The 26,616-nt window shown below is 40.7% G+C and overlaps 1 protein-coding gene across 5 annotated transcripts in view; it reads right to left on the bottom strand.

The window, feature by feature from the left end:
* ARSB (arylsulfatase B) overlaps positions 1-26,616 on the bottom strand; it is a 137,040-nt gene that overhangs the window by 59,575 nt on the left and 50,849 nt on the right. For 4 of the 5 annotated variants that reach the window (XM_054715129.1, XM_054715130.1, XM_054715131.1 and 1 more), the window contains exon 5: positions 7,380-7,623. The exons of the other annotated variant lie outside the window; for it this stretch is intronic. In XM_054715129.1, coding sequence (XP_054571104.1) covers positions 7,380-7,623 — 244 coding nt within the window. The remainder of the gene's footprint in view (positions 1-7,379; positions 7,624-26,616) is intronic. 5 annotated transcript variants of the gene reach the window in all.

The following is a 26,616-nucleotide window of genomic DNA, read 5'->3' as shown; positions in this document are numbered from 1 at the left end:
TTCATTTTCCAACCAGTTGAAGGGTGGGGCAGTAAAACATTTCCCATAAATAAGTGAAACGCTATTACATTCCATACTTCTTTTACCACTAGCTACTGGCCATCTGTCATAAAAAGACACACCCTGTAAGGCAGTATCAAATTTTTACAAAGAGAAACAGCCAGGGCAATATTTTCTGAGGTGAAATTTTGAAAAAAAGTTACTAATTAAAAGAAAATTCAACAAATACCTACATAGTAATGTCCATCCCATTAACCCTTTGTAAGCATCTTCATCATCATCATCTTCACTTCAAAATACAGTGCTGTTACTGTGTCCCAGGCACTGTGCTAGGTGTTTTATACAGATTCTTTTACTAAATCCTCCTATAAGTGACTATGAGGCAGGTACCACTAATAGTGCACTTTACACATGAGGAAACTGATGCTTAGAGTTGTTAAGTAACTTGCCCAGATCACACAAAACATAAATGGAGACAGGATTGGAACCAGATATAACCACAGAGTTCACATTTTTAACCATTATAAATATCTTACAGTACTTATGTTCTTTGTTATGTGGGTGTGCGTGATACTGGGTTTGTGTAAATCCCATGTTCCTTGAAAAGCCATTTTAACATGCAAACATTGTCACAAATAAAGAGTTTAGGCATGGAAATGATAAAATTTTGACTATATTTAATGAGAAAATTAATTTGTATAAAGTTATATATGAGGAGAGAATTTTTCATGTCATTTTTATTAAGGAATCTTATTAAAAAATTTTAAGTAGGCTACTTAAGAAATAATATTAAGTAATTTATTAAAAATTATGGAATCATGCCCTTAATATAATTTTTTCCTACTCATTAATGTAAAATAATTGGTAGTTCTTTTGGGTTGGTATCTGGGCAAACCAGCAGGGCCTAATATGCCTTTATTCCAATTTCCATTATAAAACTCATGAAGAATTACAAAGAGATGAAAACTGGCAACAGTGTTGGAAAATGAAGAGAAGACCAGATGCCAAAGTCCCGAGGGAATGTCCCTAATGCCAGTGCTGCAGAGATTAACAACATATTCTTGGATTCCACCAGAAGAATCAAAACCTGATCCCAAGAAAAACAGAAGAAGATGGTGTCATTCTGTCTACCTTTAGGTAGAGGACTCAGGGGGCAGCACCACAAAAAATAGGCAATGCTCTCCCGTTAGCAGGCTTCAAAGCAAGCCTTCTGTCCTTCCTCCCTCACCCCCAGGCAGCATCCCTCCCTATTTCCACCCCAGCAGCAAACACCAGACCACATGGGAGCAAACAGAAGAAACTAGCCTGACATGCAGCATCCTAGAATATAGCACCTAAGTACAAAGGAAATCTAAAACAGCATGCAGAGCTCTACTAGTACATACTAGGGGCATCGGGTAGAGCTCTTTTGTCAAAAAGGGTAAAGTAGGGAATCAAAAAAATAAACACATCATTCTTTAAACATTCTGCTTTAACTTAAAAACATATATAGTCACTTGGCAGTCTTCAAAGGCAGAGCTACTGGCTGGAGTTCCCTATCATCTTTATTACCAACCATACTTATCATGCTTCAACTACAGTTTCTAGTGCTGTTTGTCTTAAACGAGCGCAAGGGCCCAAGAACATGTGAGTTTCCAGATTTCCACAGAAAACTGGTGGCCATCTAAATTTGAATCTCTCCACACATTTTTTTTGAGAAAAAACAAAACAACATACTGAAAAGGAAAGAGTAAAATCACCTAACACCCAAGCCCACAACATAAGCAGGAGACGGAACATTAACTTAAACTCTGGATAGGGTTTAAACAACCACCTGAGACCCGAAAGCTCAGTGTTGGTGTCCATCTTATTAGAGTCAGGTGGGAATTATGCAAAGGACAGTGAGGGGTACAAGAGGGGAAGGGACTCAGCATGTCTAGTTAAATAAACTCCACAATGATTCTGATGCAGTCTGATGCCTGGCGGATCAGAGAGATGGCTACTGGGGAGTCAAGAGGAAGTGGCTTGGAAAGTGCAGGAGCAGCATCTAAACAATGTTGGCATAGGAATAAAAATTAAGCCCTAACCGGTTTGGCTCAGTGGATAGAGCGTCGGCCTGCGGACTGAAGGGTCCCAGGTTCGATTCCGGTCAAGGGCATGTACCCTGGTTGCAGGCACATCCCCAGTAGGGGGTGTGCAGGAGGCAGCTGGTCGATGATTCTCTCTCATCGATGTTTCTAACTCTCTATCCCTCTCCCTTCCTCTCGGTAAAAAAATCAATAAAATATATTTAAAAAAAAATTTTTTTAAGTGAGAATTAAAAACTTTTGGCAAATAAAAACATTCCCCTACTACGAGGGGAAAAAGCAGAAGAAAATGGTAACATGACATTTCAACATGAATCAAACATAATTAAATCAGAACTGCCAATATAAAAAAGACTACGAATTAAAAATTTAAAAACTTGGACACTGAACTAAAGGAAGAAACTAAAAGAAAAGACAAAATCTCAGAAATGAAGGGATATAATATACTAGTATAACTGAAGGTGTATAAAAGCAGATAGATACTAAAGATGAAAACAGAGAAGATAATTCAAATTAAAAAATTAAAAAGTAAAAAGGATCAGAGGGAAATTGATAGAAACAAAAAACATATAAATAAGATTAAATAATACCTATAATTGAAGTCCCTGAAGAGGACACACAAAACAATAAAACATAATATTTAAAACTATAATTTAAAAATCTCTGAAATAAAAGACCTCAATGTACAATGTGTATCTGGAAATATTGACTGGGAACATGGTTACCTTTGAAGCATATCTAGTAAAAGTCTTAGACTTTAGATAATAATAGTAGTTGTAATAAAAGTCTTCTGGGCCTCCAGGCAAAAGGACCAAGTCACTTGCAAAGAAAATAAAATCAGGATGACATTAAATATATCAACAGCAACATACAAAACAAGTAAAGAGAAGGGTGACATTTTCAAGAAAGTCAAGGAAAGACAGTATGAGACAAGAATTTTGTATCAGTTCAACTACTTATCAATTCTCAAGGTTGTAGAAAATGTTTTAATAGATATGCAAAAATTCTAAGAATCTTGAGAAATCTATTAAAGAATGAATTCCTCCAACTAAGAGATAATTGAGAAAAACTTTAGAAATGGACGAGTGCTTAGTATTTAATATATTGTAGAACTGAGGCTAAAACAAAATTGTGGGTAAGGATAGAAAAACAATATTATATATATTATATGCTCTGACACAGTAGAATTAATATGACTAAAAATAAAACTGGCAGAAAAGGGTGAGAGAAAGGGTAAAGTTGAATAAGCTAGTTGATTTCCTTATAGAGTTAAAGATGCCATTTTAAGCTGACAAACCAAAGAGTAGAACCTAAGTTTTAAAAAAGGGACTGAGCCATGGCTGGTTTTGCTCAGTGGATAGGGCGACGGCCTGAGGACTGAAGGGTCCCAGGTTCAATTGTAGGCGGGATCCCCAGTCCTGGTCGAGGTGCCCGCAGGAGGCAACCAGTCAATGCGTCTCTCTCACATCGATGTTTCTCTCTCTGTCTTTCCCCCTCTTTTTCACTCTCTCTAAAAATCAATGGAAAAATATCCTCGGGTGAGGATTAACTAAAAAATGGACTGAGAGGATTATAAAAAAGATAATAGTATAATGCTAACAATGAAATGAAATATACATCATTCTAAATATTAAAAGAACTAACAAACAAAAGATCAAAGATAGAAGTAAATATAACACAAAATAATATGACAAAACTAAGAATAAAAATGCCAGTCATAGCAATGCATATAAACTCATCTATTAAAATAAAATATTTTCTGACTGGATCATAAAGAGAAACCTGATACGGTCCCTAAAAATTACAGAATACACATTCTTTTCCAGTCCACATGGCAGACACCAAGAAAGATCATATATAGGCCCAAGTGTTAAATTTAAATGAATTGAAATAATAAGTATGTTCCCTGACCAAAACAGAATTAAACTAGACATCAACAATATCATTAGAGAAAACCTGAAATATTTGGAAATTAACAACATACTTCTAAATACATGGGTCAAAAGAAATCACCATATTCACCATTTCCATCACTGTATTTATCAATAATTTTGACATAAATTCTACCTTGTCAGCCACCAAGATTGCAATGTCAGCTTTTTTATGATTTTAAAAAAGATCAAACAATTTTATAAAATATATTTTTATTGATTTCAGAGAGAAAGAGAGAGGGGGAGAGATAGAAATATCAAAGATGAGAAAGAACCATTGACTGGCTGCCTTCTGCACGCCCCTCACCGGGGATCAAGCCCACAACCCAGGCATGTGCCCTGACCGGGAATCGAACTGTGATCTCCTGATTCATGGGTCAATGCTCAACCACTGAGCTATGCCGGCGGGGCAAACATTTTTTTGTTTGTTTGTTTTACTGAGAAATAATTGACATGCATCCCTGTATAAGCTTAAGGCATACAGCATGATGATTTGATTTATATACATTGTGAAATGATTACCACAGTAGGTTCAGCTAACAGTCATCTTCTCATATGGATAAAATAGAAAGAAAAGAAATGATAAAAGAATAAAGGAAAAAAATTTTGTTTGCAGGTAAAAGTGTTACACTTTTCTAGAATAGTACTTATCAAAAGACAATAAAGCACCCTTCCGGTGTAGTGGTTGGGTGTGGACCTATGAACCAAGAGGTTACCATTCAATTCCTGGTCAGGGCACATGCCCCAGGTTGTGGGCTCAATCCCTGGTTGGGGGTGTGCAGGAGGCAGCAGATCAATGATTCTCTCATCATTGATGTTTTTCTCTCCCTCCCTCTCCCTTCCTTTTTGAAATCAATAAAACAATATTTTTTAAAAAGAGACAATAAAACAATGTCTATAGAATGCTGAGAGAAAAGATTTGACAAGAATTGTTTGTCAAATTATTATTTATGTTTGGAGGTGATAGATATTTTTTATATGCAAAGACTAAAAGAACTCACTATTTGTATAACTTTACTAAAAATTATTTTAAAATATTAACCAGCCAATCAAAAGATTAATTAAAATTAGGAACTGAGGAATGGGAAAGGCATGTAATAAAAGGCGTTGGTAATATTGGAATTGGAAAGAGCTTGGAGAAGTCATGTCCCCTGTAAATGACAAACAAGGTCTGTGGCTTGGAACAGAAAAAAAATGGAAGCAGTTGAAAGAGCTTCAATTGCAAATAATGTCACTCACTCCAGAACTGCTATTTCTCCTAACTTTTTAATATTTTAAAGCGGGTCTAAGAGGAATTGATAACTATGCAACTAGTGAAACCCTGGTGCTCTCAGCACAGCCAACTCTATTTTTCACCCATTACTGGCATTCCTATTTCATCAGACCTTACTGAAATTTTCAACAACTACCATCATCTTGGAAATGGTATTTCCAAGTAAATATGTGACTGGAAAAAAATTTGCAGAACTCTGGGCACAGATGATGTGTTTCTGGCATTTGGCTGTCCACGTGTTTCTGAGGCTTCGGAAAGAGGCACCAGATGTCCATCTGACCGATGGCTTACTGGGTCAGCGGGTACGGGTGCCAGGTGCTCTGCCACTGCCACTGAAGGAAGGCTTGTGATGCTGTGCGAAGCAACGACTTCATAGGCTAGGGGGCTACATCACTTTTTTCAGGATCTTTTTATCAAGAAAGGAGAGCATAAGAGCGGATCTTCACCTACTAAAGGGAAATTTGCTGGATTTCCAGAGGAAAATCTTCAAATTCTTGATTAAACATTGGGTAGCAATTTTACTTTTTTTAAAAATAGAAAAGGAGCATGTACTTCCCCATGGTTTAACATGCTTGGACAATGTTTTTCACCCTACCTTTTGGGTAAAGCCCTGCAGTCAACAAACACTATGCATGCTCAAGAATGGAGAGCTCTGTTTATAAGAGACTGGTCAGTAGGAGTTCAGTGTTCTAACACTGAAGACAGACTTTCTGCAAATCTGGAGTTAAGGAACTAAACTTTTTCCAAATTTTCTGCAGGCAGAAGCAAACAAGTGCCAAAGGTTACTTCTGATCAAGAGAATCTTAAGACTGACATGTGGACTTACAATCCACAGCTTGGTGATATGGATGAACATCAATGACTTGGACTTAGTCAAAGAAAATAAACTCAGTGAACTGGGGGCAGAGGAAATTATTCAAAATGAATTCAACTACTTCTCAACTCAAGCCTACCCTCATTTGGCAAAGTGTGCTACAGAGCTCTGACTTCATTTGCTATGTGTGCTTTTGCAAGCTGGGTTTTATAACCTGTTTATCACACACACACACAAATCAAAACTGACTGGATGTCAAGCATGACAACATGTTGTCATATTAAATCCACTCAAAACTTCCTCCTACTTTTTTAGTCCAACTTCAGTAGCCTTCATGGTGAAAGCTGGTGATAAGCTGAACTGAAGTTCAAGTTTTGCTCTGCTTGAGAATTTTTATTTCTTTTTTAATCATAAAGTAGGTATTAATTTTGCATTAAAAATAAGTGAGAGAGGCAGAAGTTTATAAAAAAATGTTTTTCACATTTTTCTATGTGAAATCAAGAGAAGGCTGAGACTTGCAAGGGCAGCAATGAAAGAATTAGGAAAGATTAGAGAGAGACCAAGGCTAAGATCATCGACACCATTGTACTCCCAAATACTACTATGGATGCAAAAGTTGGACGGTGAAGAAGGCTGATAGGAAAAAAATTGATTCACTTGAAATCTGCTGCTGGAGGAGAGGTCTACAGATGCCCTGGACTACCAGAAAGACAAACTAGTGGGTCCTAGAGCAAATTACACCTGAACCATCGGTGGAGGCAAAAATGACAAAACTGAAGCTCTTCTACTTTGGGCACATCATAAGAAGGAAAGGGTCTTTGGAAAAGACAATAATGCTGGGCAAAAACACAAGGCATCAGGAAAAGAGAGTAAATATAAGATGGACTGATTCAATAAAAGAAGCCTTACGCTGTGGAGGAGAGAGCCCTGTGAACATCACTCATTCATAGACTTGTAAGGAGTCAGAGCTGACTCAACAACACGTAACACACAATCGCATAGATAGAAAGTGTAACCAATGTCTAATATCATAAAAAGAAATGCTACCTAAATTTTTGTGCATAGGTTTAGGTACCTTTTTCCTGTACGTTCACATCTTTCAGTTTCAAAGAGGTCTGTGAATCAAAAACCTGAAAAAAATACTTACAATATTTCTAAAGGCCTTTCTTTTTAAAAAATCATTTATTTGTAAGCTGAGCTATCATTTTCACAAAAAGCTATCGTCCTCACTCAGTTGAGTAGAGCTGTTCTTACAGGTCTGTCCCGAGAGGAAAAAGAAAAAGATGCACCGGTACCTGATGGTTTTCCACACGTCAAAGCCGTCCAGAGGTTTGGTACCATTCGTGCTGCCCCCGGCCAGCTTCACCAGAGTTGGCAGCCAGTCGGAAATGTGGATGAGCTCCCGGTTCTTCACGCCCTTCCGTTTCAGCAAGGGGCTGGCCACGAAGCCCACCCCTCGCACGCCTCCTTCCCACAGGCTCCACTTTCTCCCTCGAAGGGGCCAGTTATTGCCCCCGGCCAAAGTCTGCCCGCCGTTATCTGAAATATAATTAGATAGATGTTGGCATTAGGACAATGTTTAAGAACGGAAGCCTTCTGTGTTTGTTGTTATAAAGGGTGCTTAAGAACTAAAAAAGATAATTCCTCCTTACCCTCTCCTGTACCAACTACCTCTTTCCCTCTGAAAACTGCCCTCCATCACACAGACATAACCAGATCTGACAGGAGACCATTCAGTCCTCTAAGGGTGACTGCTTGGGGTGGAGCCCTGTGCTAATCAAGGCACTGGGTTGTTGTTGTTTTTTTAATAATATTTTTTTAATTTTTCAATTAGAGTTGAGGCACAGGGTTTTAAGTGTATGCTTGCAGCTTGGTGTAACATAAGAGGATGAATCCAGGTAAGCCGAGCCCTCCTGGCACATGAAATGAAACCTGTGAATGAGTTTCACTTAGCGACGTAAAGCTCCTGATAGGTGGGGACAGCGGACCTTTTTATTTTCCTCTTGGAAACGTTTTCTCACATTTAAACTGGTAACTGAACCAACACTCTACTCCCTGGTGATTTGAACTCCTCCTTAAGTGTGAAAGTTGAAGATTTCTCTAGTGGGCTAAATGTCTCTGTAAACAGAGCAGTCGGGTGGAAAAAAATAATTGCAAGAAAAATTCTTCTCTTCTCGACAGGATGATGGCAAAACAGAAAGCCTCATCGTGCGCTGTGCCAGGAGAGAGAAGGGTTTTCTTCCAAGGCAGCTGAAGGAATGGAAGACCTTGGTGAGGCCAGGAGAGAAGCTGCAAGTGTGACCGAGGTTAAGTATCCTACCAGCCAGTTAGGGCTCAATTAGAAATGAAGCTGGACTGTAGAAAGTAAAAAGTGGTATTTCTTGTGTAGTGAGGTTGTAGGATCATCTTATCTTCAAAACTATCCACACACTTAGGTGACGTTAGAGACCTATTTTAAATAACACTTATTTGCATGTATATTATACTACTTTAATTAAACATTTTTTTAAAAAAACCACTGTTATCCAAATGAACCACATGGGGGCAGTAATACAGACCTGCTCTACAGAACCTTACAAATAAACATCTAACACAGAAATCAAGATCTTTCAAAGCCACAGGATACACATGGGAGGAAAGGGAACTAATATGTGTTAAGCAAGCACCTACTATGCACCAGGCACCACTTTAATTTCGTATTACCGCTCACAGAATCCAGAGTCTGACAGACTGGAAGCCTGATATCATCACTTACTAGCTGTGTGAGGTGGGACAATAGGCTGTCTCAGGTTTTTTTGTTTGTTTGTTTGTTTTTTACCTTTCATGTGCAGATAATAATTGCTACCTCATGTATTATGGTGAGACTCATTCTACATGACTAAAATGTAAATGACGCCTTCTATGATCATTACTGGGTTAGGTACCTGGCACAACCTAAGCCTAAGTAAATGGCAGCTAATATGTTAACAACCCAAATAGTCTAGTGTTATAATCATGTTGTTGCTTTAACAAGTGAGATGTGAAAAGGCCAAACCAATAGCTGGGAAATGTAGAATTCAAACAAGGTCTGTGTGACTCTCCAGGTACCATGCTCCCAGAGGGCCACGCTCCTGACGTTCTTGACGTAGAGGGGGTTTTAGACCTTAGGCCACAGAAAGCTTGCCTTCCCTATGGAACCATAAGCAGTCAACCTCAGCCAAGTGTGCACTCTTCCTGCGATAGAGCAGAAGGAGAGCATTTTCTAGGCGATCGTTCCTTTTGGAGGAGAATCGCTGTTGTTGGTGGATAAGAAATTCAAGGATCTATTGCCAAGGTGGCTTCTAATTTAGCCTTTAACACACCTGGTCCTCTGTTCTTCTCTGCTTTGTGAAGGGAGGGAGAAGAGTCCTGAGCTAGATAAGATGAAGGTAACAATTCTTCAACACCTTGGTGGGGGGCAAGCAATCCCAGCTGCTGTCACAGACTCACAAGAACCTCTCCTCAAACCTCATATCTCTTCATATCTCTTCTTAAAAATGCCCAAGGCCCCGACTGTCACCCAAGCCAGTGCATTCAATACACATTCTATTTCACATGAGCTGACCTGTATATTCAAAACAAGAGCACCATCTTTAGACAAAGGGATTCCTCCAGGTTCCTTATACTTCTAGAGTATGTGACCCATAACCAACATACTAAAATTTAAAAGAAGGTGCTGTTCATGATACAGAAATATACTGGATATAAATGCTCACTCTACCTGTGAGAACAAGAATGGCTGAGACAGCACTGTTATCTCGCTCTATTGTCTGGCTTGTTATCAACGTTACTGGCTCAATGTAGAAGATGTCTGTTTTCTCCATTTTAAATAGATGCACTTTTGAGATTCCAAAATGTCTCTCCCAGTTGCACATATTTGTTAGTGCTCAATACAAAAGTTGGATAATGACGGTGGTGGGAATAGAGTGGAGATGATGGGGTAAGGGTGGCTGCGTCTGGAATCGGATTCTAGGAGCAGCCCTTAGGAATGACTTGGAAAGGAAAACACTCTAGGCTGGAAAGAGAATTTGGCCACCGTTGCTACTGTAGGAGCTGAAGGTGTTTCCTCATCGTATTAGGGGAGGGTGCCAGCGCAGTGAGTGTGACTGTTTTTGCCATTAGCTCAGTGTGATGTTTTTGCCATTAGCAATGATAAGCCATTCTATCGTCAGTTATCAATGTGGCTTCCTCCACATTTTTTTTTTTTTTTGAGCATTCTAGCGATAAAGCACTAGTAATTAACACACCTGCAACTTGTTCTCCTCGGCTCCCCAGTCACAGAGCCAACTGTGGATGTGGCTGCGTGAAGAGGGCCGTTCAGCTCTGTAGGCAGGGTGGGGTGGGGTGGCTTGCGTCTCCACAGGCAGCACCAGGCCGATGGCTGCCGCTTACGAGGCCTTTGAAAATAGGGGGCTGCCCATCAATCTTAGCACATTCTCCCCGTATTTCAACGAGTTGGACACAAAACTGATCAGGGTAACAGCAAGAATCAAATAAGCTCATTTGAAACAAGGTAGAATAGGGTTTTTTTTTAATATTGCTCACTTAAGTCTGACAAAAATGAAAAGGGGTATATAGTATTGCTGAAAGATAGTAACTAGTCTTTTGGGGTGATTACTTTGTAGAGCATACAGATGTTGAATTACAGTGGAACTTATATAGTGGTATATACCAACTTTATATAATATATATCAACTTATATATTGTTATATACCGAATTTACCTCAATAAAATTTTTTTAAAAAGATAATGGAACCACCACCATCTCAAACATATTTCTTTTCATTTTCTCTCCTAATTTCCTTTGGGCAAAAGTTAATTTTTGTTCTTGTAAAGAATTAATTTTCAAAAGAAAATTTTCTTGTGTCATTTCCTGACTGACTTATTAAAAAACTTCCAAATTCAAATAAGATGACTGCAACTAGTAAAAAGGAAACTATGAAACATTTTTTTTCAGGGAAATGGTTTTTCAGAATGTTTTTTGGCAGAGGGAAAAGCTAATTATAAAACCTTTGCTGTCCAGAAAAGAAATGTCAAAATAAAACAAATGCTGTCATACACAGATGGTAAATCTCACTTTATTATTCATTATTGAACAAAAATAACTGTCAAAAAGTCACGGAAAAACATCGGTTAGCCAAAGATCTGAGCAAAAGCATTAAGTATACGACCGTGAAGCCTCATCCATATCCAGCTGATAAAAATTAAGATGGAACTGTGACAGCAACATTGGCTTTTAGGACTACTCCCCACCCGATGCAATGTTGTGGCTTGACTGTGGCAGGCTGCCCTGAACGATCAACATATATCTCCGCCTCACTGCCCCCAGGGATCTTTTTTTTTTTTTTTTTTTTTTTTTTTTTAAATAAATTTTATTTATTTTTTACAGAGAGGAAGAGAGAGGGATAGAGAGTTGAAACATCGATGAGAGAGACCATCGATCAGCTGCCTCTTGCACGTCCCCTACTGGGGATGTGCCCGCAACCAGGTACATGACCGGAATCGAACCCGGGACCCTTCAGTCCGCAGGCCGACGCTCTATCCCTGAGCCAAACCGGTTTTGGCCCCCAGGGATCTTTTAACCCGGCTTCCCCAAGACATCCTCCTCTCTGCTTTGGGGATCGTGGAAGGAAAAGCAGGGAACGCCCCAGCAGCCTTGCACAGGGTCTGGACTTCCCTCTGAACAGGGCCACCAGTGTGAGTGTGACAGATGAGTAGACTGATTTCAAATACCAAGAAGCCTCTTTGTCCAAACAAAGGGCCTGCTTGGTGATGGCTGCTTCTTTTAGACAAATTTTTTTTTTACATGACTAATATGTAAATTGGAGAGTTAACATGTAGCTTAGTCGTTCCTCTAAAAGGTTAGGTAAATGAGATTTTCTCCAACTACAAGATTTTGGAGAAAATATCTACCCAGATACTCAGTTTACAGCCTGATGTTCTCTTTCCCTTTTGCTCTACATTCAACCATTTTTGACTGAATGTGCATTCATTTCTGCCAAGTGTATCTTTCCAGTGGGTTTCCAATCCAGCCACACTGCCATGGGTCTGCCACTCCCCTCACCGGGCCTGCCACTCCCCTTCACGTTGCTGTCGGGGGCATCTTTGTGAAGCCCCAAACCAACAGGCCACGTCCGTGTTTAAAGACCTCTGATTGCTTTCCAATCAGGAAAAAGTTCCAACTTCTGCCCAGCACAGAGAAAGCTTCACATCTGGACCAACCTACTTTTGGAGCATCAAGTCCTGCCCTTCCCCATCAAGCGTGCCCTGGGCTTCACATAGAGCTCACTTCTTTCTCCCTGTAGTTAGAACAGGTTCATGCTGTCTTTGCCTTTGTACATGTTGGTTCCTTTGCCTAAATGCTCTTCTTCCCCTTCTTTCCTGCCTGACTTAAACTTAAAATCCCAGGTTAAATGTCACATCTTTGGTGAACTATTTTTGTTTTGTTAATCCATACCAGAGGCTATTTTTCCATTGATATTTTTAGGGCGAGTGGAAGAGAAAGGGAAAGACAGAGAGAAACACTGATGTGAGAGAAACACATCGATTGGTTGTCTTCTGCATGCGTCCTGACCAGGGAGGTCCCGGGCCAGGGAGGAGCCTGCAACCAAGGTATGTGCCCTTGACCAGAATCGAACCCGGGACCCTTTGGTCCACAGGCGGACAGTCTATCCACTAAGCCAAACCTGCTAGGGCTTTGATGAACTTTTCATTTACTCCCCCAGTCTTCATCTCTCCTCTGTACTTCTACTGCACTTCCTGTATACTTTTCTATGACACTTATCTCGATATCTTACATACACTCATTGCACTTATCTCTGTATAGAAATTAGTTATTCACGGGTTTGTCTTCCCTTCTACCTCGGCCTCTCGTTTGCTTTCCTAGGACCTAGCACAGGTTGCCAAAGAGAGCTCAGATATTTGGGGGGAACAACAACAACAGAAAACAAATGGAGAAAAGTCCTCCAAAAATATAGATTGAAGACACTGTAAATTAACTTTGATTTCTGCACTGTTTTTACTGAGCCTTCATCCAACCACTCTGTGACCTTGACTTTTAGGAAGCTGTTCTAAACAGATACTCCTTATTTTATAGGATATTGGCAAGGGGGGAACTCTTGAAACCCTGTGAGAATTTAAGCAAATATCAGAATTGTTTGTCCCACCTGGTGCCTGGTCAGTTGCAATGAAGTCAAAGGGGTTGTTCGAGAGCTTTGTGGAAGCACTGGTCCTGGCCTGGAAGAGAAGTCTTACCCCTTTAACAAATCTTCCTGGAGTGCCCGCCACAGACCAGGGACCACTCTAGCTGGCAGCAGACAAGACAGGCAGGGTTCCCTCTCTCTTGGAGTGAGTAGAAAAAGAGATAAGATCTCTCTGATCATGGTAGATGGTAATTGGGCCTCTCAGAAGAGCTGCCACCAGAATGGCAGGACAAAGCCAACCATCACCAGAGGAACAGGAGTCCAGCACAGGGCAAGGTGGCTCAGGACCTTATTCCATTACACACTAGCTGGTGGGCATTCTGTGTCAAGACTTCTTCTTGAATAAATATTAAATTAACTATACTCTTAAGAATGCTTAAGTTCTGTTATCAGAACTTAAGGAAAACTTGAGCTAAATGATGACTGCATATAAAGAAGGAAATGTCTAAGTGTTTCAAGACTGTCATCATTTTTCTCTATCTTGCCTATTGCCCTAAAGTCACTGAAATGTATTCAAGGGATAGGAGTTAAATGCTGTGAGTTTGGGAAGGTTACTCTGTCCCTGAGTCTAAATTCCCTCTTGTGAAAAATGAGGTTAACAACAATACCCACCCTAATATAGTACAGTTGTACTCAACAAATCTTAGCCGTTTTCATTAAGGATAACCACCACCAGCAATAGCATCCAAGTCTGCAGAGCAGAATAGGAGCCTATCTGGGTATTTATGAAACAAATCCAACAGCCACACTCTAAAACACCGTATTTCCTAAGAAGAATGTATTCCAAGCATAGAGCCCTCCTAGGTTGCATTCTCTTCTCTGTACGTATTTTCTTGAGAGTCAAGAAATGAATTGTGAGAGGTTTTGTTGGTATTCTTGGGCAGAGCCAGGGTGACTCCTTTCTGTTTCCATGAGTTTAAATAAAATACATCAGTTATTAAAGAAAGAGGTATAATAGCCATAGCCTGTGATTCAAATGAAATGCCAGAAACAGAATCTTTATTCAGACATTCCTTTGAACATTTGAAGAAGTTTTAAATGGTTTGCAACACTGAGGGCTCTGACCCCCACCTCCCAATCTGACACTAATCAGACTTTATATATTGACTAAAGGCGCGGGCATGGGAGCGTTCCCGCTGCGCTGGTATCAGAGGGACTCTGGTGGAAGGAAATTGGCAGCCAGACCCCAAATAAATGATGTAGCCACCAAAAGAGCTAAAGATAGAGGAAGATGGGTGCAGTGAAAGGGCAAAATCAGAAATGAATGGGGATTTAAAAGAAAAAGATTACGTAGGGTTGTAGTAAAAGATTTCCTCATTTCAAAGGGGCTAATGTCATTGCTTATAATAACATACCAATGGGATTTTATCTCTCCTTTAACATTTATTAAGGATAAAAAGACTCAACAGTCTGTTGAAAGATTTAAAACATTTGGTCTCTAAAAGTTAAAATGGAACTGGGGAATAGAAAACAGTGTCCTAATTTATTACGTATCAGTAGATAAACAGCTGAACTTTTTTCTCCAATTTAAAGCACAGGTAGTCACCAATCTTGGAGATCCTTAAATGAAAGTCATAAGGTAAGTACAAAATACTGTGAGTTACTCTCACTTGGGAGACATGGGTAATGCTAGGCTTGATCTGATATTCTAGATCCCTTAACAAGTACCATGGAAGCCCCATGTTTGAAATATTTAGAGCTAGCAACAGTACATGTTTGTCTTCTTTTACAGTGAAAGAACCTCCTGGTTATCCCTGCAGTTTGATCTTGAAAGAATGCCTAATGTATATGTATGTGTGTGTGTGTGTGTGTGTGTGTGTATGTATGTATGTATATGTGTGAATATATATAATATATATATTATACTAATGAAGTAATGAATTTCAGGGAAACTAAAATTATTTGGTACCTAGAGGGAGTATCATAGTTTATTCACAAATTATTTGACTCCCTTCCAGATCTGAAACCCTTTATTTATTTATTTTTTATTTTTATTTTTTTTTTAGAATTTTTGTGAGTTTATTTGAACCAAACTGTCGACATATGCCGGGAAGCAAAACCTCAATGAATTGAGATAATGCTCCCAGATCTGAAACCCTTTAACGTGGCCAGATAATTTTTTACCGCACAGCTATTTATGTCAGGAATGTCAATCAAGCAGTGATAGATGAAAAAGGTCCTCTAGAATCTGGCAGGTTCAAGGACAGCAGGAGAAAAGTGAAAATACCATCAAGAGATAGAAGAAAGCCAGGCTGGCGTGGCTCAGTGGTTGAGCATCGACCTATGAACCAGGAGGTCATGGTTCCATTCTCAGTCAGGGCACATGCCAGGGCTATGGGCTCGATCCCCAGTATGGGGCATGCAGGAGACAGACGATCACTGATTCTCACTCATCATTAATGTTTCTCTCTGTCACTCCCTCTCCCTTCCTCTCTGAAATCAATAAAAATATATTTTAAGAAAAAAGAGATAGAAGAAAGTAGAATGTGGATTCAAAAATGTACTGAATACTTGTACAGTGACAAGGATGGGAATTGAGGTCAACAATTTTTCAGAGTATTAAACTAGAGAAAGCTTACATATTCTATTGGGGCAAGCATCAACTACTTCACCTTTATGTTTCCAAATATATAATACAAGTTAAATGATCTGAATTTACCTTTGAAGTAGAAACACTTTATTAGTTTTCTACTTTATGAGTAGTAAGAATACTTTTTAGGGTTACTCAGAAAAATCAATAAACCTAACTGAGTAGACAGACAGTTTTGTTTCCCCAGAGCCCTCTCGAAGTTTCCTAAATGCTAAAGGATCTCACTGGTGCATGGTGTCTTATGGTGGAAGAGACAAATAAAGCCAAGAGAACATTGATCAGCACAATCTTCTTGGAAGAACAACAGAGCAACATTTAATGACAAAAAAACAAAAATAATTCAGTACACTTACATATTAAGAAGTTTGTTAAAAGAATTTAAACATTGAATGCATACTTAATAAAGATACAAGAAAAAGATTCACTTTGGATCTGCAGATGACATTTGCTTCAAAGTAAATCAAACTCTGAGTCCTTGGACTCCAGGTCCTCCTGACCATGTACGGGGACAGTCCCCTTCTGATCGGGGCGCACCGTGAGAGATTGAAGAAATCTGGTGACACTGGACATCCCAACAGGGGAGACAGCCCAGGCTGTAGGGAGTGAAGGAGGCTGGGGAAGAGGAGAACATGTGGGAAGCAGCTTGGTCTCTGAGCCCAATGAAATGAGAGACAAGAGGTATTAAAAGGAGGCATTTTAGCAAGAGACAAAGGGATGTTAGGAAGAAAGGAAAAGAGAGAGAGAGAGAGAGAGAGAGAGAGAGAGAGAGAGAGATCCAATATCTGGGAAACTTTGTGTTTCCTGAACAGCCATGATTCAGGATATAAAAACAAGACCAAATGATCAAACAAATAAAAATAAACATTCCTGATCAGAACAGACATCACCAATTTTTCAGGGGAATGCAAGTCAAAACCACAAGGAGATACCACTTCACACTCATTGTGTGGCTATGCTAAAAAACACAGACAGTAACAAGTATTGGAGAAGATATGAAGAAGTTGGAACTTTCATACTCTGCGGGTGGGAATCTAACATGAGGTAGCTGCTTTGGAAAAAAAAAAAATTGCCAGTTCCTCCAAAAGTTACCATATACCCAGAAATATCTACGCCTAGGTATATATTCAACAAACAAACAAACATATGTCTACATAAAAACTTATACATGAATATCACAGCAGCATTATTCCTAACAGTCCCCAAAGTAGAAACACCCAATTGTCCATTAATTGATAAATGGATAAATAACATGTGATATATTTTCAGAAATATACAGCAATATAAGAAGTATTCCACAATAAAAAGGAATGAAGTACTGATACATGCTACAACATGAATAAACCTTGAAAACATTATGCTAAGTAAAGGAAGTCAATCACAAAAGGCCACACACTGTATGATTCCATTTATATTAAGTGTCTAGAATAGGGAAATCCACAGAGACAGAAAGTAGATTAGTGGTTGCCAAGTCTGGGAGGAGGGGGGAAGGCTAATGGATACAGGATTTTTGTGGGGAGGTGGTAAAAAGTAGGTAATGGTGATGACTGTACAGCTTTGTGAATATACTATGAACTGTACACTTTAAAGGGTGAATTTTATGGCAATGTGAATCACATCTAAAAACTGTGTGAGAAAAAGAAAGATGGATCAAAGACAATATTTTTCTAGAAGAACGTAAGAGAATATCTTAGTGACTTAGGGATAGGCCATGGTTTCTTAAAACCAACAGCTTTTTAAAAATACATTTGTATATAAAAATTGATAAGACCCATAAGGGTGTAAGAGGATGCAGAGTGATGATAAGAACTTCAAAAGCAGACATAAGCAGTGGGAGGCAGGACAGCTCTGGTCAGCTGGTGGGATCTCCCTGCAATTAAGCAGCATCGTGCCCCTTTTGTCTTTGGGATGAGAGGTGCGTTTAGAAGAGACTCTTCTTGGTGTCACAGGAATGTACACCATCTGCTTCTGGGAAACCGCCCAAGCCTGCCCACCCCATGCTCATTTCAGAACACGGGCAAGGATGCACCTCAGGGCACCAGCTGTGAGTCTTCCCGACAGGGCATTCGACATCCCACCCTCCTTCTCAAAACCCAGGGCTTCCAGGACATGTCAGGTCCTTTGTTCTTGTTTTCACCAGTCCATCAGATTCACTTGGCTTTTTTTTTTTTTTTTTTTAACAACAGCAGATCCTTTCTGGAATCCATGTGTCTCCCTTTCTTGTGAAGACCCTGACTCTCATACCTCAGTTTTTCATCAGGGCCTTTTGTTGTAAGCTGACCCTCCAAGACATCTGCCTGGCATGTGAGATGCAAAATTCTTTTCTGAAAAGCTTTTTGTATGTACACAAAGAGACTGCCTCATTGTTTGTTCCTTTTTTTTTTTTTTTTTTGGCTTCCTGCAAGTTTAAATATGGAATCAAGTGGAAAATGACTTCAAAATAATTAAGAGATTATATGAATCTTTTCCATACTTCATGTAGTCAGTCATGAAGTTATAGTAACCCTGTCATGTAACAATGGTGTGCGAGTGATCTCTTTTATTTTTTATTTTCTGGTTTACATACAGTAAAATTCACTTGTCTTGGCATGCAGTTGTGTGAATTTTGACAAATAGAGTCACATAGCCAGAGTCACAATCAAGATGCAGAATGGTTCCATCACCCCAGAATCACTCCCTTGCACTGCCCCTTTATAGCCAAACCCTCCACCCCACCCTCAACCCCTTGCAACCACTGATGAAGTCTTGCCCTTTCTAGAATGTCATGTAATAGAATCATAAAGTGTGTAGGCCTTTGAGTCTGACTTCTTTCATTCAACATCATACCTCTGAGAGCCATGCATGTTAAGGCAGTATCAACCGTTCGCTACAATGCTGAGTAGTTATCCACGGCAGAGTTGTACCACAATGCTGTCCACGGCAGAGTTGTAACAGTTTCATTTATCCATTCACTTGCTGAAGCACATCTGAGTTCTTTCCAGTTTTTAGCAATTACCAATAAAATTGCTATAAACATGTGGGTATAGGTTTTTATATAAACATGTTCTCGTTTCTCTTGGGTAAATCCCCCGGATTGGGATTGCTGCTCTCAGGATAATTTTTCTTCACCTTTGGTTTTCACCAGTTTGATTACAATGTGAGTGTAGTTTTTTGGGGGGAGGGTTATCCTGATTGGATTTTACTGGGCTTCTTGAATCTATATATGTATCTTTCACCAAATCTGTGAAGTTTTCAGACATTATTCCTTCATATATTTTTTTCTACATCAATATTTCTCCTCTCTTGGAACTCTAGTGACATAAATGTTAGACCTTTTGATATTGCTCCATAGGTCCCTCCCAGCAACTCAGTTCAATTTTTTCCTCTTTCTTCTTCATTTCTTTTCTTTCTTTCTTTTTTCTTTTTTATTAACCCTTACCCAAAGACATATTTCCCATTGATTTTTAAAGAGAGAGAAACATCCATGTGAGAGAGACACATCAATAGGTTGCCCACCACACACCCTGTCCAGGACTGGAGAACAAACCTGCAACCTAGGTACATGCCCTTGACCAGGAATCAAACCTGCGACCCTTCAGTCTGTGGACCGACGTCTAAACATCGAACACACTGGCCAGGGTGCCTCTCTTTTTTCTCTCTTTCAGATTGTGTAATATCTACTGACCTATCTTGAAGTTCACTGACCGTGTCCTCTTTCATCTTCATTCTGGTTCTTGGACCATAGTGTAAAATTTTAATTTCAGATACTGTATTTTTTACTTCTACAATTTCCATTTGGTCTCTTTTTTTTTCTTTCTATTTCTCCGCTGAGAAGTTCTATTTTTCCATTTAAAGAGTATTCAACTTTATCTTATGAGGAATGGTTATAATGAACCCAGTTAGATTCAAACTCCAAGTTTAGTCTCCCCTTCTGCGGATAGTGATGCTTTTAATGCCAGTTTAGTTTTTAAAGCCTTTGCTATGCTGTTTGGGTTTGCCCCATGTGTGAAGCTCTTGGGGGTTAGTCTGGAACCTGAGCGGTGGTTTACATCGGAGTTGAGTTCTTGAAGCCTTGGCTTTGCTTCTCTGGGTCTGTGCAGCACATGCACACCTCGGAGGTGAGAACAGGATTTATGTCAGCTCACACACAGAATCAGGGGATCCTCTTCTCCAGCACTCTCCTCTCTGAGAGTCCTCCCTAACTTTCCAGTCATTGGGGTTCCTTTTTCCTGGTTCCTCTGGTCATAAAGACAGGTTTCCCTCAGATTTTAGCCTCCTGTTCTATCGTGCACTTCTGCACAACTGCAGCTGCCTTTGGGAGCAAAGCAGCAGAAGAAAAGAGAGAGATAAAATAATGGGATTCTCCCTCACTCTTTGGACAAAAGTGGCTCCTTTTCCCGCTGGTCAGAGAGAATCTTCTTTTGGGGTTTTAGGTGACCAAATTCCCCACCACAAAAGCAATGGAAATCCTTAATTAGGACTGGACTTGAGGCAGAGTTGGGAGAGAAAAAAAGAAACAGAGAAAATGGGAAGTCCCCTATATTCTCCAGCAAAGGACCCCTGCCCAAACCTCTGGTTGGAAATCGGGAGTTTTCATGGAGACTGCTGCCCAGGCCTGCTGCATAGTTCTCTAAAGACATCAGCCCTTAGGTCAAAGCCAGGAGGCAGGAGAGAAAACACCCCCCACAAATGCACTCCAGGTACAAGGATTGATAAAGCTTTGACTTCATTCCCATTCGCCATTTGGTGGCTACTGTTTACTTTTCAGGAATGCAAGCAGTTGTCTTCTGTATTGTCCAGTTTTAGTTGGAGTCCATGGAAATACAGGCTTTAGGTGGCTTCCTCCAGCCTGCCCAGCACCAGAAGGATGTGCTCATGATTTCAATGAGAATGGGCCAGTGCCTGGTCTTTTGTGTTGTTGTTTTTGCCTGAATCAATACAGAAGCAGAATGAATGACACCTCACGTGAGGTAAGAATAACAGAAGCAAATGATGGGACAGGCTTTAAGCATCTGCTCGGTGCCCAGGGCTACTGTCAACACTGCAGGAAAAGACACTAGAGGTTCAATACAGGGTCCCTGCTCTCGGGGGACATGTCACCTGTGGAAAGCCTGGCCCATGGGAGAAACACAAGACTCTCCACAATGAAGACTAAAAAGGATACAGAGAAAGAGGAGAGAGAGGACAACTGGGGAATTAGAGAAGGAGACACGGAGGCCACTTGGCTGCGTGCTGGTCCTGGATGGAGAGGAAAAGGAAAAGGCACATTTCAGCAGAGGGAAAGGGGCTCGATGGAGGTAATTATTGTTACAGAGTTGGTTTCGTGCCCCTTTAATTGCATGCTGAGTTTATTTCCCCCCCAAAGGAAACTAAGAGGCAGTTTCCAGGGCACCTTATTACTCCTGACCTGTTCTACCCACTCCTCTCCTGTCACCGTGATGGAGAGGGTTTCGAGGACTGGGTTAGGGGTGAGGACTGGAAGCCTGGTGGAGCTAGAATGCGTCAGAGGACCTTTCCTGGGGAGTCTGGAGTTACCCCAGACAAAATTCTCAATAATTGTTGTAACTCAGCTGGCTCCTGGCATTGTTTATATGCTTCAGCTGAGTTAAAGCATTCGGAAGTTTATTTTTCGTATTTTATTTGGATTGATTCCTACAATCACAAAGGCATTATCTTCATTCTAGACAGTATCTATTCTATCTGAATATATTTTCTGTTAAGTATTCAGAAAGGCCTTGCACGGAGCGCCCCTGTGAGCAGACAACCGCAAAGGAGGCGCGGCCGGAGGCGCGGCCAGGGTGGAGCAGTTGCACAGACGGCCTGCACCAGCAGACAGAGGCCCAGCCCGCTGTGCATGTTCACTCGCAGCTGTGCGGAAAATACCTGTGCTGGGGACGCAATGTCTGTGGACTTCCAGCTTTAAATGACAGCAGAGAAGAGATCACTTGCAAATGCTGAGCTGATAGACGGGTGAACTTTGCCAGCTTTCAGCCTGTTAGCCACCATGCATTACAATATGAAAGAACGGTTTTAAAAACGTAACAGGGGACCCTGCTGCAGTCAGCGCATCAAGCAGGGTACCTGGACAGCTGGCAGGACATGGCCGCCAACCTGACAGAGATCCTGTGTCTAGTTCCCATAATGGAAACTTCGCTTTCTCCTAGTGTGACTTCATGCTGGGGTCTTGTGTGTGTTTTTTTCCCCCTGGAGTGAGCTGTGCTCAGATACAAAGCTATTGCTTAGCCAGCCCATCAGGATCACATGTAAAAGGCAGGCCGTGTGATTGCATCACGTTTGTGTCTTTTCACGGCTTTGCCTGGGAACTCTATCTTTTGTAAAAGACCTTGCTTGTGTCCCCCCATCCTCATTCCCCCTCCTGGCCAGCTGCTGGGACTGTATTTTGTCGCTTATCTAACATAAAATAAACAGAACAATCTGGAGCTAATTTAAGTGGTTTACCATATCAGGATACAGCTGGGAAAGATTTTAAGAAAAAGGCTCAACAGGAACAATAGTGCTGTGAAGCTGAGCGGCGGCAGAGAGCACAGGAAGGCAGTTTCAGACAGCCTGGCAGACAGCTGTCAGCCACTCCAATAACAATCCCCGCAGCCAATGAAAACGGGCAAAGTCTGTGCGGGCAGCTCAGCCGGAACACCAACAATGAAAACAAGAGATTAGAGGGCGCTCTGAGTTAATGGCTCAAGTGTCAGGACCGCCAGTCTCCGGGGAGCCCTTCCGCAGAGCTCCCATGCAGAAGCACTGAAGAGGAATTGCAGATGAGGGACAACACTGCGTTTCTCCGCAGCCCTGGCCAAGGCTGTTTTTTGTTGTTGTTTTTTATGCGCATGCATACATGCTGGCTTTATCCCCACTTACGAATCCAGCAAGGCCTGCAGAGAAACATCTGTTTTTGACATCAGTTTCTTCCACGCTGCAGGCTGGTTGTCTTTTTAACTCTTTGGGGGCTTCTGGCTAGACCTTGAATTTCCTGGTGCAATTTACAGAGGTGAGAGGGCTTGAGGGAGTTAAATGAAGCTATGTGTTGCCCTTGAGAGAACTTGCAAATGCTTTATATATTACCAAAAAAATAAAAATAAAAGCAAATGCATAAATAATCCCACTTGGATCAAGCTCTTGACAAAAATCCAGCCATTTAGGGGAACGGCGTAATCCTAAAGGCAGCGATGTTCCTGCAGAGACTACTGACTGGAAGCATGAGCCTTGCACTCGAAGTCTACTTCTGCCACTTTCTGGGTAAGGTTTTCTCACTTAGGACCAGATGCCCTTCGCCTCTTCTTCATCACTTAATTCAGGATATTAGCTATGTTCATGCCTGTTCCAGAGAGCACTCAACTTAGTAAAAACTTCCCTCTGACAAGAACAATCTTTAGGTCTATTACAGAACAAACAGATTTGTTGGGTAACTTTAAAAAATAAACCTTGTCTATATTCTAAAAAAAGAATGCCATCTGGAAGTTTCAATGAAAAATAAACAAATGAACAAGGAGAAATTAAATGTTTCATTAGTCACTGTTCCATCTATATAACAACAGACTATTTAAATAGCACTGATTATTAAATCTTCCATGATAATAGAACTTAAGACTAAAATTTCACTGTACAAACAGGTAGAGATATTGATAGGTTCTCTAAAAGAAAAAAAAAATTAAAACTTCCAAAGGATAAAAAGATAGGAAGGCAGGGAAATATTGCCTTTAGAGATGTAATATCCCTCCTATTTCCAGAGCATGTAAATTTGGACAATGATTACTTCAAAACTATCTAAACACACTTAAAAAAATTCTACTGCCTGAAAACATAAAATCTCTCTAGAACAACTCTCTCACAATAGCAGGTATCAAACCACCTGGCAGGTCTGCTAGTGCAGATTGCTGGCCCCACCTTCAGAGTTTCTGGTCCAGAGCGGGACCTGAGAACTTGAGTTCTAACACATCACCAGGTGATGGTGATGATGCTGCTCCCGAGATCATACTCTGAAACCATTGTTCCAGAGACAGGTTCAATACTGGTACATAAAAGTCAATCAGCTTTACTCGGTATCTAAAATAGACACCTCAGCAAACTCTGTTGTTCTTTTTTCTTTTTTTAAAAAAATCCTGAAAATATTTCTTCCATTGATTTTTAGAAAGAGACGGAGAGAAAGAAACACTGATGTGAGACACATTGATTGGTTGCCTCCTGCGTGCTCCTCGACGGGGGCCAGAGATTGAGCCTGCAACCGAGATACGTGCCCTTGATCAGAATTGAACCCATGACCCTTCAGTCCGCAGCCAACACTCTAACCACTGAGCAAAACCGGCTAGGGCTTCTGTTGTTCTTTTGAATCACCACTGGTCAAGTGTGGATGAATAGTGAGAGTGGAAAATAAGCAAGAACACAAATGGAAAATGCAAAATATTCATAAAAGTCACACAAAGGGGAAATGTCTGGATCCTAATTTCTGTGAGGACTAAGTTACAGAAGAATTATAAAAATCATTATTTTCTGAAGGGTAAATTGTCCTTGACTTAAGGATGAAAAAATATATGGCAAAGGAAAAATTTTTACAATAATGAGTCCCTGGGCCTAGACTCTGTAGCAGTGGTTCTCATCCTGGCGGAATCACTCGGGGAATCAGAAAGTGACTTGGAAATAAATACAGAGAAGACTGTGAATATGCTTAGAAGATGCTCTGCCCAGTAGAAAAGAGTGTCTGAGTTTCCACAATGGGACCACAGAGTATCAAAAGGTATCACAGAGGGCACATGAAAATGATGAGATCAAGAAAGATTGATGGCGTGGGAGAAACTGCACAGCTAGTTAGAAGCAAAGCCACAATTAAACCTCTTTTCCGAAAGCCCATTCAAATCTCTTCTATCATATTATTTGACTTCACTGGCAATAATAATTAAAAAGACAGGAAAAGGAAGTAATTGAGAGAATCTAAAATAGACACCTCAGTACACAAGAGTAAGGTCAACTGTCCTCTTGGAGATTCCAGTGGTTTCATTCAAAGTATCCATTCTACGAAGCGGAGGAGTCCATGCAGGTTTTCGTCAATTCTAAAACTACACTTCGGGTAAATGGTCATGTAACCAGGCCTTCACTACCTACAACTATGTGGTTGCTGTGAGGGTGGTTAATAGCATCATTGTAGTACATGAAGACCATGTGAATCTGAAGACTAAGTAAAGAGACAGAAGACGCTCTAGAGAGATGCTGTCTGGCAGCCTTAACAGCTCATAGGCAAACTCCTCTCAAGCAAGCTGACACCCCCGTGATATCACCATATTGCACGGAAAAAAGTTTGCCAGAGGGAAAGTGAGATCATGGAGTTGGTGAGGCGCACGGCTTGTCTGTGACTCAGCCTACTTTATGGAACTTAAAATGAATTAAAACTACATTTTAAAAGCCGTATCTTCCACCTGGTTCCTATCACTGTTTTTGGCTAGCAGGAAAAGGACCTGTCAGTTTTTATCTGCAGGAGGTAAAAAGGGGCAGCACATTTCGGGGAAAGGAAATAAACATATCTGCCATGATGGTTTCAGGTTTACCAACACCGCAGGTGGGGCAGGAAGCACTGCATCCATCCAAATAACTGCAGCAGCAATTTCACTCAACCAGACAAGCTGACATCACAAGGCCAAGGAGAAGGTATGTTCTGAGCTTATAACATGGAGCAGAGTTCAGACGGGAGCTTCTCCAACTATCTGACTAAGGTTCTTGCATTCAGAGGAAATTTTTTCTACTGGGATCAATTCACAATTGGCATCAACCACTACCAATTCCTGTTTCTTGGTAAAAACCACACATGTAATCAGAAATTATGTTTAAAGCAGCTTTGCTGAAAGAATAGTCAAGGAATTGGAAAGAAGAATCAATGTATCATTTTGATCACTTAAAAGCATTTTCATGGTTACTGAAAACACGCAGAGAGCTATGGGACAGGACTCAGGTGAGTTGGTGGGACCCTCTGGGAAAGTTTCCTGGTCAGCCAGAGCAGAATCTCCCTCACCAACCAGTCCTTCTCCTGCCAGCCAAAACCATGAAGAGGGCCAGGCTTGTAGAGAGCGCCTGGCAAGGCACATGGGCATTCTTTAATTATTGTCAGCTGAAGCCAGTGGCTTTGGTTGGCAAAGCCACACCCTGGGAACACGCTTTGCCAAAAAGGCAAGGGTGTTAGTTTGACCTTCATTTCAGCCCAGGTGTCAGGAAGTGGGTTTTGATATGTAAATCCAGTCAAGCACCAGGAATGAATAGGACTTGGGCCTACTCTAGAATGCAAATAATCTCCTTTGTCTTGACTTTTGGTGAAACTTCCTGGTATGTGGGGGTATAAAATAAACACGCTACATCGGTTCTGGGTCACTGTCTCTCCCTCAGAAGAGAATGGTGGTCCCACCTGGTCCCAGCTTTTTCCTTCTATCTCTGTGTCTGTTTCTTTCTTTCATTTTTCTCAATCCCCAGCCCCTCTACTCGAAAAACTGGATCATTCCCTTTCTGTGCTGGATGTGGAAAAGAGAGACCCCGCCTTACAGGCTTCTGAAATATAGTTTTAATTTACTTTAAGTAAGTCATAAAGTAGGCCAAGACACAGACAAAAAGTTGGGAAAAGTGGATCCTGTATAATAAAGAGGTAATGTGCAAATTGACCCTCATGCCCTCACGTCACAAGATGGCCACCATAAGATGGCCGCCCCCATGCTGTCACAAGATGGCCACCCCCACGTCGTCACAAGATGGTCG

This window comes from Eptesicus fuscus, chromosome 4, assembly GCF_027574615.1.
Source record: "Eptesicus fuscus isolate TK198812 chromosome 4, DD_ASM_mEF_20220401, whole genome shotgun sequence".
Taxonomy (NCBI): Eukaryota; Metazoa; Chordata; class Mammalia; order Chiroptera; family Vespertilionidae; genus Eptesicus; species Eptesicus fuscus.
The sequence above is the reverse complement of the archived record's forward strand: the minus strand, read 5'-3'. Positions and strand labels throughout refer to the sequence as shown.